This window comes from Mycteria americana, chromosome 7 (assembly GCF_035582795.1).
Source record: "Mycteria americana isolate JAX WOST 10 ecotype Jacksonville Zoo and Gardens chromosome 7, USCA_MyAme_1.0, whole genome shotgun sequence".
In the NCBI taxonomy this organism is placed as follows: Eukaryota; Metazoa; Chordata; class Aves; order Ciconiiformes; family Ciconiidae; genus Mycteria; species Mycteria americana.
Genome location: NC_134371.1, coordinates 42,334,213 through 42,350,408, shown reverse-complemented (window position 1 = coordinate 42,350,408; position 16,196 = coordinate 42,334,213). Strand labels below are relative to the sequence as shown.

Below are 16,196 nucleotides of genomic sequence, written 5' to 3'. Positions count from 1 at the left end.
CGCTTACCAGGCACTAACCAGCTAGCATATCCAGGCAGCGCCCAAATTTTCATGCAGCAAAACACAAACATACCTCTTCCACAAATAGTTTGCTGTTATCTTTGAGTTGGGACTGACACACGAGGAAATCCTCCCAATCGCGGACATGCTACAGTTTGCACCCAGTGCCAGCAGCCCCACATCCCGCACCCACCTTCCACCCCATATCCGCCTCCACAGCACAGGCTCCTGCACAGGACGCAGCACTGTGAGCACGGGGACGGCCCTGCTACCGCTCGGGCTGCAGCTAACCCCAGCCACGGCACACGGGATGCCTGGGTACCACGGGGCACAGCCAGGGCTGGGGATGCTCCAAACGTGACAGTGTGGCACAGGAAGCTTGCAGGCACCGCGCCCGGGTTACACGGAGATCTCAATGGAGAGAGGGACGGTGAAAAATACAGAGTTATGAATAACCTGGAGGGCCGGACTTATGCAAGAGAAGGCTGTAAGCAGAGACGGAGGAGCGGTGCCCCCACTACCCCAATGCAGAAGGGGAAGCAGCGTCCTCGCCACACTCACCCTGATCCGCCGCATGGCCGTCACGATCTCCACCCGGCTGTTTGGCCGTGGCACATCCAGGCTCCCGATGTACTAGGGGGAAAGAAAGAGCCGATTAATCGAGTTTCCACAGCACTGGGAACCTCACAGTCCCACCACGGCCTCGATGGCATCCCCGGAGGGAACCCAGGGTCACTTCTGGGGAACAGGCGACGTTTTGCCCACCGCACCTGAAGCCTTGCACGCTTCCCACCACGAAGCTGTTCCCTCACCACAATGTTTCAAGGATTCAGCCGTCCTTATTCTAACAATAAAATAACTTCAGTAATCAGGCCAGCAGGACTCATTCATCTATGCCATGATCAAAGTACGGAGGTATAATCCAATATCCCCTCGGCTGCACTGAGTCATCTATTATAGACCTGGATACTGGAATATCCCTAAAATAGCTGGGGCAACCTGTCCTGTGACAGGCCCTTCACTATTTAATTACAGCCCTGCCAAACCCTTGGCTGTTTTTGCAGCGATGCTGAGCCTCCAGGCCAAGCCTCCAGAATAAAGGAGCCGCTTTGCTATTCAAAGGGGACCAAAGGCAGCACCGCTGCGACCCAGCACGGAGAGATGCCAAACAAAAACCTTTTTAAAAATAAAATGGAAGAGGGCAGATTCAGAAGAAGGATCAGAAAGCAGGCAAGCAATGAAGAGTCAATGCAGAGCACTAAAAATGTGTTGCTAGAAGAAAAGCGGTTTGAGTCTATTTACTAGCCCCCCGTGCTCCCACGCTTCATCTCGACACGAGCGCTGACGTAACCCTCGGCAGCACGGCGCAGGCACTAAACCCAACAGGGCTACGTGTTCCCGTGAATACGGCCATAACCTTCGCCGACAGCACGAAAACCCAGGTCGCTGGTTTCGAGCCCCAGCGCTGAGATGGGTGCTTAAACGGCCGAACACGTGCTAGGGGTCACCGTACGGGCAGAGGCTGCGGAGAGGGGTTATTTCTCACCCAGCATCACTGTGGGACTCCCGGCTCCTGTCCACTGGGATGCTGCTGCCACCTCTACCGAGGGCACGGAGCGGGGGCTGCACCACCGCCCCTGGGTTTTGTGTGTGCATGCCATCCTGGGGAGCCCTCCTTGCTAACCCTCCATGCCGCGCCCCAAACAAGCCCACCCGCACAGCTCCTGCCCCGGGTGCAGATGGGTCCAGCGACCGGCACCAGGCAGCCAGTGCTGAGAGTAGATGCGAAGTGAGAGGATATAAAAATAAACACCAAACAGCTGGCGCGTTCGTCATGTGCTGAGCAGGCTGCCTTGTGCAGGGCAGCTTTATGTAACCAGGAATTAAAGCTCACGATGCACACCGCTGGCAAAGGCAGCATTCACTGCCCAGACCCCAACCGCTGAATGCCCGACTGCAAAAGCACAAGTCTTGGTAAGTTTTTAGTTGTATCCCCTAAACGGAACCTTCCCACCTCTTTAAAGGTTCAGGTCACATTAAGAGAGGTGACTTTGACATCAATTGATTCCCTTCCTATAAAGTCTGGAAACCATCAGTAAAAAAGTAGGAGATGAGGAGGAGGGCTGAGGCAGTCAGAGCCCTGGGCACACAGTCACCATGCAGCACGTAAGGGAGAAACCTTTCCCTGCCTTCCCCCACCAGGCAAACGTCCTGGCTCCACAGCACCTCTCCCTCCGAGCCTCCCCACGCCACTCTTCTGCCGGGGACCACCCGGCACTGCTTCCCACTCACCTGCAAGGGAGACTTCTGAGCTTGAATTATGCAAAGGACAAACTTTTGCTAGCAAAAGGGACAGCCAGAGGATGCCCGTCTTCTTCTAGCTCTTCCCAACAGCACGAGGTCACTGCCGCTGGAGGGGTAATTGCTTTCCTTGCACAGGCGAGCGCAGAGTACAGCCACGTGCAAGGACAGGGCAAGCGGTGGCAGCTACCAGCCGGGCAGGAGACGGTCCCTTTCACTGCTGGCTCCCACAGCCACATGAATTCGAGCAATGCCAACCTCCTGGCTGACACCACCACCTCAGCCAGCAGCAACACTCAGTCATGCCCGTAACTGCATGTGTGAGCCCTGCAGGGCTGGGCCAGCCCATAAGCAAGTGATGGAGCAGAAGCCAGACGCCACCTTGGACCTCCTTGGATGGCCCTCCTGAAAAACAGCACGAGCAGTAGGAGGTGTCTCGATGCCATCCTATATACGACCCTTTATTCAGCTATTCCCCTCCAGCCCACGCTTGCAAGTACCCGAATCAAGGGGCTCAGGTCACAAACCATGCAGGATTCACCTCTGCTTCCAAACCTGGGCACCAGGGCATCCTGCTGCATCCCCCTGCATCCCGCACCCGGGAGTGTGGCTCCACCGGAGCCCGCAGCACCTCCAGCCCCAGCGTGGGCTCACTTCACACAATTACTGTGCTCACAGCTCCAAAAACACCCACTTCTGCCTCCACTCAGGAGACAGGTATTTTTTGCACGTTTCAGAAAACTCAACAGATGGACAAAGTCTCCCCAGATTATTTCTGCCTTCAGGGCAGAAATCACAAGCAGGAACTGCACTGCAGAGGAGTAACCCTTCACAATGTGATGAGTATCCTCCCAAAAATGTGGACTTGGAGGTCAGCCTTTCAGCTAAACTACTGTTTCCCAGGCGAGGAGTGGGGATGGCTTGCGAAACCACCCATATTTGTTAGTGACTTGCAGGTGATAAGCACACCGAGGGCTGCTCCTGCTCTGCTCCGCTCTCCTCCAGCCCTCCTACTCCTAGCACCGACTTTCATTTTGGGAAGAGGTGTGGGAAAAAGCAGGTGAGGCAGAGGCGAGGATCAGCAAAGCAGCAGATGCCTCCGGGATGGAGGACTCACCCCCTCATCCCGCCCCAACACTGAGACCCAGCTTCCCCCTCCTGGGGCGAGAGCCCCAGGGACCCCCGAGCACGGGGGCTCCCAGACCCCAGGCATGGGCTTTTGCCTTCCTTTAAAATCGGCGCGTCCCAAGCGAGGTGCCAGGCACGGCGGTGGCCCTGGTCCCCGCAGGGGCCGATGTGCTGGCTCCCAGGGCTCGGGCCAGCATCTGTGCCAGCAGGTCGACCTCGCCAGAAAGGGAGGCAGCGGGGCCAGGGCTGAGCCCGGGGAGGAGAAAGGAAGGCGCCCGACACAAAAGGAAGGAAAATAAAGCTGTGTGAAAGAGAACTGACAAAGAAAATAAACCCATGAAAGAACCCACCCTCCCCAAGCCCCCGGAAACGAGGAGGAGGAAACCATATGCACATATGCAGGACGCAGCTTTCCCAAATAATCGCCTCCAGATCCGTGGCCCCACCACCCTGCCAGCGGATGGGGGGCAGAGGTGGAGCCCCCCACCTGCAGCCAAGAGCCAGGCAGGATTAGGGGGTCACCGATCCCCGCACGCTGCAGGCGGGGGGCATGGCTGGCTCGGCGGGGAGGGCCGTCCCGGGCAGCCCCCTCCTCCCCGGCCCAATTAGGAGGAGAAAGGCCACCCGCTTGGAGCACCAGTGAATGGGCAGCCGAGGGGGTCCCTCCTGTAATGAGGCACTCTGGCAGCCCCACAAAGGCAGCCCTCGCATTGCAAACGGCCAGAGCCCCTTGGGGCTGGTCACCCGGCGGCACGGGCAGGCAGGCACAAAGCACCTATTTTGCAGGGTGTTTTCGGTCCCCCACTCACCCCACTGCTCCTCATCCCTATGCGTGGGACCCAGCCTTCCATCGGTCCTTCCAGGGACCCTAAAAAGGGCAGCCCCTCTCCCTGCCATCGCACAGGCTTGGTGGCCGTCACCCATCGGGCTTCTCAGCACCCGAAGGGAGCTTGCTTGCTGTCCCCCTCCCATGCAAATAAGCTCCCCTGTCTGTGTCAGGCATGGCTGGAAGGGGCCTCCAGACACAGCCCACACCATGCACGCTCTGCCCATGGCTTACAAAAGACCTGCCCAGTTCAAGGAAATGCCAGTCCTCCCCAGGCCAGAAGAAAAATCCCAAGAACACAAAGGAGAGCATTTTGCCAAAGCAATGTTTGCACAAGTCACTTAGTTTCTCATTTTTCCTTGAGGGTGTTTAATATTGCTTGTTTTCTGCTCTGTCAGAAACGAATTTTCTTGAGAAGGTGCTTTTTCTGCGACAGCAGGTGGCAGATATTTTCAGAAAACTGAAGGCCGATCGCATCCCTGACAGGGGGACACCTTCCAAGGGGTGTTGATGAGATCCTCTGTGGGCGGTGGGCAGGGGTGGGCAGCAAAAGCCTTCCTGGAGAGGAGCTGCCGCCTTCCCGAGGGAGGCACGCTGCCTCTCCGCCAGCCCGACGCTTCGTGCAAAGGTCAGGGCTGAATCATACCCAACTTGCAGGGGAGCCTAGATTGGCTGGCTGCTGGGTTTCCAGATTCAAAAGCCACCCTGGGTCAGAGAGCTTGCCACAGATGAAGAGCCACTGCTTCTGAAGAGGAGCTGCAGGCAGGCAGGCAGCACAGCAGCGCGGGCAGAGGAGACATGCTGGCACCAGCCCCAGGCTGGGGCATCGCACCACGGGCTACACAGCCATCCTCCGGGCCAGGAGAGCCTCATCCGAGCAGGGGACCCTGCACCCGGGCCGGGGAGGGGTTACCGGAGGTACCGGCGGCTGGGTGGGAGGCATCAGATATGGGGCACGAGGGTCCCAAGATTTCTGAAGAGTCCAGGGCGGCGTGAGGCCACACCAGGTACTGGGACGTCGGCCCCATGACGCATGGCCGTGCCACAAAGCGAGGGCCAAAATGCTTGGGCACCAGTCCCCAGCCAGGTGCCCTGAGATTTGAAATCTCTTTATTTCCCCAGTGCCCAGGAAAACATGCAGCCTCTCTGCAGCCTGGCTGATAAGGGCTTCTCCCGGGGCTGCTGTCATCAGGGAAAGCAAGGAGAAACCCAATTCCTGGGACTTTTGCTGTCCCAGTGCTCCCACTCTCCCACGCGCAGCCTCCACCCGGGGAGTCACGGGGCTGGGCTGGCATGGCCCCAGCTCTGCCCTGCACCCCAGGAACACCCAGGCTCGCTGGAAGGAAATGGGGGAAGTTTACTCAGGCTGCGGTGGTGTGGGCTCAGAGGCCAAAAGGGATGGAAAAGTCATGATGCCAGATGACATCAATGGAAAAAAGCCTTGGCTTTCCAGCCTCAGCCCGGCAGGCAGGTGCAGCGGGCTCTCTGCTGAGATGGAGGGCTCCAGCCCTGCCCAGTCCTCCTTTAACAAGGTTCTGCACCCTGAGGACACTGGGGTGCATCCAGCCCTGGGAGCCAGGTAGTTTAACGCAGCATGTTGGACCCATCCAGAGCTACGCAACCACCCAGTGGGCATTAACACAGGGACACCTCATGCCAGGCACCCCTGGTCAAGCTGATGCCCTAAGGATATCAGTGCTTACCTGCCTGCTGATCCTAGAAACGCTTGCACTGCCTATGAGCTGTGCAGGGGCTCGAGCGCCAGCAACACGGAGCTCTGGGGGTGCCAAGACAAGACCCCAGCTCCCACCAGAGCCACGTACACCGCACCCACCCTCCCCTCTCACCGGCCAAAATGGGGCTCGCGCAATAAGGGGAGACACCTTTGTAGCAGGACGCAGCAGGGACACCAGGACACGGAGCCAGGGCGTGCCGCAGGAGAGCTGAAGTTTTTCCATGGCAGTAAAGCAGCGCTGTCCACTCGCCTCCGTTTCCGTACCCTGCCCAGCCACACCACCCACAGCCACCCCTGTGCAGGGGCTGAGCTTCCTCCACTCACACCCAGCTACAGCCTTCGCAGGCATTCGTGTACGAGATGCGCAAGACCAGAGCACTTCAGTGGCCAGAAAGCAGGGCTGGGAGCATCCTACCCCCATCGCTTCTTCCTTCGGGCCTTCTGGAATCTGCCGAGCCCACGCGCTGCCTGGCCAGTACCCACAGTCTGGGCACACGCAGCTTTGCCAAATCCTGGCAGGTTTTTCTTTGGTGGGTTTTTTTTTTTTTTTTTTTTGCAAAGAGCTTCACTAAGCAGCCTGTGAACTGACTTAACAAGTATGGCAGAAATATGCCACTGTTTCAGACGAGAACTTTTGTGGCACTTGGGAAGGTTATTTATAGCCTTGAGCAAGCAATCCCAGGCTAAATCACACTGCAGCTTTGCTCCGGGCTGAGCAGCCCTGACAGCGCACACCGTACTCCGGAGCTGCCAGTACAAACAGCCCCCAAATAAAGCTGCCAAGTCTCTCCCAGGCAGCTAAAGAGGTGCAGAGCTTCCCACAACCTGTCTCTGGCTTCCCAGCCCTCTGGGAAAGGGAACCTCACTGGGAAGGGAGCCTGAAGCAGAGGAGGGGAACTGAAGACCCCGATCGGAGCTGCCTGCAACTCAACTCCCTTCAAATGCTTTTATGTATGGCCCCTACATATACAAAAATATACACAAGAGTGGAAACTCACATGCATTTGCTGGTTAGTGTTCACCTGAGGCTATAATCCCGTTCCTGATAAAGTGATTATCTTTGCAGCAACCAGCAGGCGCTGGCAGCCCCGGGAAGGTGGCGGCAGGCGAGCTGGAGGGGTTCATAGGAAGGGACATACTGGATCAGGCTAAAGTCTCCTTCAAGTCCCATTTCCAAACATAGACAGCAGCAGATGCTGCGTTCAACTTCAGTTTCCCACACAAAAGCAGAGAAAAGTACTGACAAACATGAGAGAAGACGCCTGGTTGCCAAGATCCCTTAAGGGGAGAAAAAAAAACCCCAAAAAACAACCCACCACCCAAACCCAAAAATCCCACCTGCTGCCCAGAACAACAGCAATCCTCCCAAACCTCCAGTCCCGCATTTATCTGCAGACAGGTCTGATATCAGGAAAGCCAGGTCTCAGCACATGTCTGGTCCCAGCCCACGGCAGTCCCGGACTGCAGGCGGTGGGTCTGCCCCAGGACCAAGGTTTGCTGAGACAGGCCCTTCTCCCCTCGCCTGCAGATGGGGGAGCAGCAGAGCGGGTCCTTGCACCCACCTACCCCCTTCATTGGGAACCACGCACATTAGGGCACTGTAAATGGATTAACGAGCCTCAGGACTGAAGAATTAACAGCAGTTTCCAAATAATGGGTATTTGGTAGGTGGGACCTTGTTCTGGACCACAGGATCTCCAGGGCAGCAGGAGAGCCCAGCCCAGCGGGCTCCTGAGAGCGGCTCTAATGACGGCGGCCAGTAACAGCTTCCCCGTGCAAACCCAGCAGCACCCAGCACCCCTGCACTCGAATGGATGGGGGCGTCCAGCAGTCCAATGACAGGCTCCACCACCCCATTTAATTTCCTCTACATGCTGATCTCTGGAGGCGTTGGAGTAGCCTGAGTCATGATTTCTGAATGTGCAGAACTGCTGGTGTTGCACAAGCTGGCCCTTGGGTTTTGTCCTGCAGCACCAAGGCTTTGGGAAGATAAGGAGTAAGCTCACATCCCCCTCCTCCTCGCCCCAACCAGAGGAGAAGTGCTGGGCGGAGAGGTGGAGGAGGACAGAAGGAGTCTTTACTTTCTACATACCCATTTATTTAACCAGGAAACCATTGCACAAGTGGGAATTTACGCCTGCTCCCCTGTGCCACGCTGCAGCTCCCAGCTCTTTCAGCCGAATGCTTCAGCTAACTCAAGAGGCCAGGCTTTTGATTTTATTCAACAATTCAGATCACAAGACGCAGAAGAAAGCAAACGCCCTGCCTTCCCTTGGAGCCAGCTCCCCCGATTCCCAGCAGCCTGGCCGAGGCACCTCAGGGACACAGAGGGGTTTGATGCCAAGAGGGGTGGCCAATGAAAACAATCCAAAAGTGTGAAATGTATTACTATTCCTAAGAAGATGGAGTAGGATTTTCCAACTATTGGATTTATCTCCAGAAAATGGATTAACATAATCCTTAGAGGACGCTTCACTCAGACTCAGTGTCCCCATGCCAGAGCATATGGCTGCAAGTAGCTTCAGTGGGGATGAGCAACACAAGTCTCCTGATGGCATCGCATGTGACAGCACTGCTTGCTTCAGAGCGAGTCCATCACTCTGTGCTTGAAAAGGGCCCAAATCCTGACTGCCCACGGCCACCTACCCTGGGACTCCCTCAGGAAAGAAGCAAGGGGAACATCAGCATGGATGCCAGCAGCTATTGATGAACCAAAACCAGCATTACATCCACTACATGTGCTATTTAAGGACAGCAGCAGACAGCGGAGGTCTGAGTGTAAAAATAAAATTAAAAATTAAAACAATAAAACAGCGCATACCGACTCAGGCCCGTGTTACCCCCCTGCAGTGAGCCCCAAGCAAGCTCGTCAGGAATCCCAGGCTGCCAGAGCAGAGACCGCTGATCCAGCTGCTGAGGGCTGTAACACCGGGATCCCCGCCACCCACGCTATCAACAATCCCAGGAGGCTTTTAGGAGACAGACACATGAGTCCTGGCACCCCAGCCGAGCATTTTTCTTCTTTAATCTTCCCCCAAAGTTCTGCTCTAAATCAGAGTTCCTCATTTTTGTGACTCGCGCTGGGTGCCTGGCCGAAACGAGCCATGCGGTTTTAAGCGCTCAGGATTCTTGGGGATAAAAAGAACTAAAGGAGTGTAAGCATTTAATTAATCTCCAGCAATCTAATAAAAGGATGGAGTAATTGCCTAAGCCATCTGCATTCTGCATCTGGCATCAGGAGCTGCTGGAGAAACCCACAAATTCGGAAGCTGGGTTTCGTACAGATTGCGCTTGGCGTTAACGCGTGCCACAGGATACAAAATAAGAGAAAGAGGATCTAACAAAGGCTAATACGCACCACCCCATTAACGCAGCCAGACCAGCAGCATGGAAAAGAGATGAGCCATGAGCAGACCGAGGGGCAACTGAAGCCCCATCCCACTCATCTCCCAGGCTGGGCCACCCAAACCTGGCATGGAAGAAGCACAGCACATACACCCGGGCACACAGGATTTAGAAGGGGAGATGCTTTGCAGCCTCCCCACAGGTGAGGGGTGGGCAGGTGCTGGCAGTAAAACAGCAATTGGCTCCAATAATCCCAGAGCTAAAGGCTGCAAAGCTGGGTTTGTACAGTCTTTTCCAGGAAAGAGTTGCAAAGCAGGTTTAAGTTTGCTCCATAAACAACTCCTCTGCTGTTTTGCTCTCTGCAGCACGGTGCCCGCCGTCAGGCAGGCGATGGCCTCTGCAGAGGAACCCTCTCAGATGCGAGAAGAGGGGGAAATAACACAACTCTGACACCCTGCAAGGAGCTGCAGCCTTGCCCCCGGGGTACTGCACAGGATTAGATGCCAAAGCTGCGATTCTTCCCCTGCCAGCACCTGCGCTCCAAGGACAAGGGTGTGCGACAGATGCCTCCCTCCCTGCCACTCAAAATCTGTTTTACACCAGTTTTTTTCCAAGTCAACCTCACTTGGAGTATCTCATCAGCGTGACAACCGTATCCCCCAGGAACAGCAAAGAGGGCAGGGTTTTATGTCTCCCTTTTTCAAATTTCATGGCCAGCTACTTCCTGGTGTACTGCCGGCCAGCGCTACCTGCTCAGGGCTGGGCAATGCGGACGGGCAGCTCAGCTTTTTCCCAGCCTGCTGAGAGAGCGCAAGCACTCAGGCTGTGGGAAGCCACAGCCTAAGTGGAGTAAGAGACTGAGAGGTCCCAACAGAAAAAAAAAAATAGCGCTTCCTGCCAAATCCACTAGCAAGAATGGTTTATATACGTAGGGAGAAATAGCAAGCTTTTATTTCGGGCAGGCGGCCCTGACCTCTTGCACTGCACCGCAAATGGCATGCGGTTCCTCCGTCTGCTTACACGATGAGTTTATCCCATTAGAGGAGCACCAGGGTACAAGGCACCCTGCAGGACCCCATCACACCAGCACTCCAGCACTCCCCACAGCGCTGGAAACACAGAGCAAAGCCCGAGCCCCCTGCTCTTTCCCGGTAAGATGCACGCAGCCCCTGGCTCTCCTGGGCCAACATCCCCAAGCGACACCGCGCCGAGCCAAGGAGGGATGCAGGGCCAAGGAGGGAAAGCAGCAGCGTGACCCCGCTCCGGCTTGACCCATCCATCCAGCTTCAACGTCCTTACGGGACTGGTGGGAAGCCTCACCCAACTCTTTGCAGCTGAGTTTGGGGGAGAGCAGGCAATGCCAACGGGGTAAGCGGAGAAAACCCAAGGCTAAGCGAAAAGAGAGCTGGAAAACAGGGAATCCCGGGGGGTCGGGGTGCGAGCGCTGGGCAGGGACCCCCGCCGACCGCCTCCGCGCCCGCTTCCCACCTTGGCCTCGAAGCAGATGCCGTGCTGGAAGGCGTCCTCGTTGTGCAGGGGGATGCGGAGGTCGTGCCGGTCGTCCACCAGGTTGTACTTGGACTTGGCGGGCATGGCGGCCCCGCGGCGGCCGGGCTGCCCCTGCAGCGCGCCCGGCGCCGCCGCCGCGGAACCTCCGCCCCTCGCCGCCGGCCGGCCCCGGGGCGGGGACGCGCCGCCGCGGAGCGGGGAGGGAGGGCGGGAGGGGAGGGGGGTCGCGGAACGTGAGTCTCCGCACCCCTCCTCTTCCAGCGGGGAGGGAGGGAGGGAGGGGCAGGGAAGCGTTAAAAAATGAGGACCCGAAAGGGGCGCCGGGGAAGGCACCGCTGACATCTAGTGCGCGGCGCCGGCTCTGCACCCCAGCCCCGCCAAAGTTTAAAAAAAAAACCCCAAAAACGGGGGGGGGACGGACCTCGCAAGTGGGCCCGGGGCGGGGGTGCGCTGAGCGATGGGGAGCGCCGTGCCGCCTCCCCGGCGCACACACGGCGAGCCCTCGGCTGGGAGCGGGGCCCCGAGAAAGGCATCCCTCCTCGGTGGGAGAGCCTGGGCTGCCACACACGCTCAGGCCAACGAACTCTGTATCAAAGTCTTTATATCAACACCGGGCGTGATGGAAATCAAGTGAGCTGGAGGTGAAAAATCTCATCTTGTGCGTAATGAAAGGCTGGTCCTTGTGACCAGACCCTACTGTGCCCTACCTTATAAAAGCCCAGAAAGCTGTGAATGTGCTCCCCCACCCACTGAAAGCACCCCAGAGTTGCTTTCCAGATGTGCAGGGACCCACTCATGTAGCTCTGACTGCAAGTCCAGGCTGTTTCACCCCTTATCCCCACGTGTGTGGCACACCCTCAGCTAGGGCTCCATCCCTCTGTGTTTTAACACCCACAGATGCCGCATGACAGCTGTGAAGCTCATCTCACCGCAGCATGGCTGAAGAGCTCACACCGGCCCTCACACATGCCGGAGGCACCACTTGGGACAAGCCTTTCCCAGGGTAGACATGTCTCCCCGCTCCACAGGAGACCCACAGTTCCCAAAGCCCTTGCCTTCATCTGCTTGCATGGTCCTACACACCAGAGCATGTTTCCCTCACGTGCCTCAGGTTTCTAAATGACTGCAATGCAAACAGTGGTGCTGGCTGTTGACCCTTCCCTGGGCATAATAGATGCAGGGCCATTGATTTTTCAGACTGAATCAATGTGGTGCAAATTCCTTTGAGTTTATAATGTAGTTCGAAGCCATCCACAGCTGCAGCATTTCAGCCACATCTGAAAAATTGTTTCCCCTCAAAAGTGGAGTGCGCTTTCCACCATCCCCAGAGGTTCAGATAACACGCTGGGCACAGACAATTACACGACAAGCTGAGAAATCCCTGTGCTCAGTCATGCCCATGAGAGGTGTATGGGAATGGCTGCTCTGCTGCCAGCTTCCCCACACCAGGCTTGGGGGGGGGATCACAGAGTTGTCAGCACTTGGACAAGTGAATCAAGGGATGATTTCCCACTGAATGCAAGATGCCAGCAAGCCCTAGGCTCTTGAAAACCTTTACTCCTTGTTTTGGAAGGGGGCAGGGGATCATTGCTGCATGCTGCAGCTGCAGCAGCTTGGTGACTGCACTTGCAGAGATCCCTGGGCAAAAGAGGTGCAGAGAACTCAACACCCACCAGGCACTTGAGCTCACTTAAGTCTGGGACAGGCAGAAGCTGGTGGTGGGACAGTCTTGAGCCTAGATCTGCTCTGTGGTGTTTGATGCTCTGGGTTCTTGCTGAAGGTTTCTGTTTACCTCTAGCAAAGGTTTAGGTGACAGCATTGAAGTCCCAGGTGCTGGGAATGATACAGCCACTGGAGAAGTCCCCTGGAGGTCTCTAGTCCAATGCCTGCTCCAAGCAGGGCAAGCTTCAAGATGAGAGCAGCAGCTCAGGGCTGAGTCTAGGTGAGCTGCAAGTATCCTCAGGGACAGAGATCCCACAGCTTCTCTGGAGCCCTGTTCCTGTGCTAAATTTAATTAAAGCCATACAGTCTTGCCAACTGCTGGCTTTCCACAGCTAGCAAAGCCCTGTGGATTTAGTGAAGAACTGAACTCCTGTGTGGGAGGGCTTGCGAGTCTCTCTTCAGTGAATGGTGCCTTCGGGGAGGTTCTCCCACAGGCGCAGACATGGGTGTTTGATGGGAAGCCTTCAGAGCCTGGCAAACCAACCAGCTCCTCCCAGGCAGTCCTGGTGGGTTTGCCTGGCAGCTCTGGGGCTGCTCGCAGACCCTGGTGGGTGGTGGATGCCCTGGGCAGTCCATAGCCGGCTCCTCTGGCCTCTTCCACAGTCACAGTGGCTGTTCTCACTGACTGCTGCAGTGCCTAGAACCAACCTGGAGACCGCTCTTAAAATACTGGGGTTGAACCAAAGGACGAGCTTCACTCTGCAGTCACTTCTGGACTCTCAGCTCGTGAGCCTTTCACATCAGCAGCTCAGTACTGCTGTGGCATGTGAATCAGCAGCTTGGGGGGGGGCAGCAGCTCTTCCTGCAACCAGTTTGTCCCAAACCCCCACCTGCCTGTTGCCCCAAGTGTGATTTGGGTGGTACTTGCAGCATCAGGTGGTGCTCCAGTCGAAGACACACAGGCTCAGCAGGCAGTTTAGGATACCTGTGGCATCTCACATGATTCCACATTCCTGTTCTGCTACAAAAATTTACTGTGTCTTTTTTTTCTGGGATCAATTGAAGTTGTGTAACTCTCCCACCCCTTGCACCATGCCTGCCAAACCACCACCTCTTCCCGGGAGAGCCTTTCTGGGCTTTTGATCCCAGGACGTCAAGCCGAGTCCACCACCACAAGCAGAAGGTACAGGAGACCCCCGAAGAATAGGGAGAGAATGAAACTCTCACACTTGCGTTTGTCCTGCACGCCCAGAACCTGTTTCCTCCCTTTCAAAATCAATAATTAGAAGCGCTGGAATTACACGTTGAAGTTGTGTAACCGGTTTGCTTGTTTTTGCAGCCCCGGCCATTCCCGCCCCGTGCGAGGACAGGGTGGCTCGCCCGCGTTTGCACAACGGCCTGGGACAAAGGTCCCATGTGCCACCTGCGCAGGAGGGGACCTCACCAAAGCCAGGGACACCTATTGTCGGGGATGCGGCCCGTGCAATCTTGAGCAAGCCGCAAGGACATTCTGAAGGACTCCTCCGCTAACAGGAGAGTTTTGAACAGCCTCCGAGGTGCACGGAGGAGGGGGGAGCGGGGCAGCCCCGCCAGCCGCGGCCGTGCCGGGGGAAGGCGGCTCGGTCCCGCTCCCGCTCCCGCTCCTCCCCGGGCGCCCGGGGGTCTTGCCCAGCCCTCTCCCGGCGCGGGCTGCAGCTGCTCGCTGCCGACCGCGGGTTGTGGATTTATAAAACTGGCCTGCCATCTCCTGGGAAGGCCGTGAAATGCAGCCCAGAAAGCCCAGCCCGGGCCGGAGAGGCGGTCTCCTCGCCCCGCCGGGCCCCAGCTCCCCTCCGCTGCGACCCAGGGCTTTCGGGGGCTTCTGCCCTTGCTCCTGCCCCAGCACCCCAGGGAAACCTGTCCCGCGCCCCACCTAAGATCCGCAGACTTCCCTTTTTCATCCTATCAAGTCGAGAAGATGTTCTCGCAACGCTTGTGTGAAAGCTAGACAAAAAAGCATGTCACCATGTGCCCGCTGCGGAGACCCCCCCAGACAGGGCCAGCAGCAGAGCCCCGGGGCTCCACTACATCCTCCGGCAGCAGTGGGAGGATGCTGCTGGGGCACAGTGGGGACAGGCAGCTGTCACCCCAGCTGGCAGCACACTTGTGCTTCGCTCTGCACCGAGCAACATACCCAAAAGCAAAGGACCTGAAAGAGTTGGTCAGGAGTGTTTTAAGCTTGCCCGTTGTGGTTTTCAAAGCATCGCAAAGCTTTGGTAGGTTTCAGGACTGGAAAAGAGCTGATATTGTGCAAATATTTTACAAAGGCAGCTTGGCCTGCAAGTGCCAGCGTGCATTGTCTAGTCTCGCCCTTAAGAAAAAAAAAAAAGGCACTATGGAAATACTGCAGTATTTCCAGCAGAAAGGCATGTTTGTTACTGTAACATCCACAGCCTGTAACAGAAACCACCTGTGATCCTTTCCTGGGGAGACACCGGGAAACATAATGTTTGCAGAGCACTTTGTACATCAAACACAGTTTGTGCCAAGATGGCAAAGCTGCAACTTTCCCCGCAACTCTTGTGCTGTGCTGTTCTGGGAGGAGAGGACAACCATCTGCAAACAAGGCAACGCAAGCACACTCCACAGCCCCCGCAGGCCGGTATCCCCTTTCTCTTGCTGCTAGCGCTCTCAAAGCAAGTGATTCAATATACCATAGCCGATTACTCCATAGCCATCTTTGCATGTGTTGCTTCCACAGCAACAGCGCAGCACAGTGGTTTTGGGGAAAATACACTGTTTGCACTGAGGAGGCCCCTCCTCCGGAGAGCAATAAAAGGGCTTTTGGCCAGGTATGCAAATATTTTTTTTTTTACTGTACTGGATGTGGGTGGGAATGAGAAACATCGCAGAGCACGGCTATGAGAGGAAATGAGCAGATGGCAGATTTTGCAGCTCTAAGCAATAAATTGTAAAGCAAATTGGCTTTTAGGCAGGCATTCAGATAGGAAAGGTAGGATCCAGCTCATATTTGGGTGCTCCAGTTTGCTTTAATGTCTTTCCATGAAATCCTACAGCAGCAAATTCTTTTAGGGTCACGGTCCTGCAACTGAAGAGTGCACTAGAGCACACACCTGTGGGACATGGAGGCCCAGGTGGCACAGAGCGTCCCAAAGCTCGCTACCTGTGAACCCCTGGTGGGCTTGGGCAGGGACTCACCTTGTCCCTCCAGTCACCTGCACAGTTCCAGGGGGAAGAAATACTAAGCAAGGCACGCAGGTCAGCACAGCAAGCAGGTGCCTTTTCTGCCTAATAAAACCTGGTGATTAACATCTAAATAGCAAGGACTGGGAAGGGAGCAAAAAACTTCTGAAAGGGGAGGAAGGCAAGTCTGCCGGAATTAAGGTCAGGAACTTGCTGGCATTTGCTGACATTTTATTCTGATGAGCTAGCAGAGCTCATTCTCATCAGGCACACACACGTATGTATGTGTTTGTTTATTTTAGAGGTAGGACTGGAAACAATTTCAGAGCTGTTTTTTAAAAACACAGGCCCGTCTTTGATATCCACTGGAGTGCGGATAGACTGTTAATGGAACCACCTGAAAACCCAGATTTTGCCTTCATAAACACTTTGATTCTTTGCACCACAATTTCCTTTCAATTTGCAGCTATCCCAGGTTTTTGGAAGCTCTCCACAAACCCCAAGTCT

The 16,196-nt window shown here is 56.0% G+C and overlaps 1 protein-coding gene across 8 annotated transcripts in view; it reads right to left on the bottom strand.

Annotated features, from left to right (window-relative positions):
- The window catches only part of NOS1AP (nitric oxide synthase 1 adaptor protein), a 48,085-nt gene extending 37,059 nt beyond the window's left edge, over positions 1–11,026 (bottom strand). For 4 of the 8 annotated variants that reach the window (XR_012776528.1, XM_075508118.1, XM_075508120.1 and 1 more), the window contains exons 1-2: positions 10,824–11,023; positions 562–633 (exon numbers count right to left, since the gene is read on the bottom strand). Coding sequence is in view for 6 of the 8 variants with exons in the window: in XM_075508118.1 (XP_075364233.1) it covers positions 562–633; positions 10,824–10,928 (177 nt within the window). In the remaining 2 variants the exon portion in view is untranslated. Of the gene's footprint in view, positions 1–561; positions 634–10,823 lie in introns of all 8 variants that reach the window. The other 4 variants (XR_012776527.1, XM_075508121.1, XM_075508117.1 and 1 more) reach the window with 3 other exon arrangements.
- Positions 11,027–16,196: the final 5,170 nt, after the last annotated feature.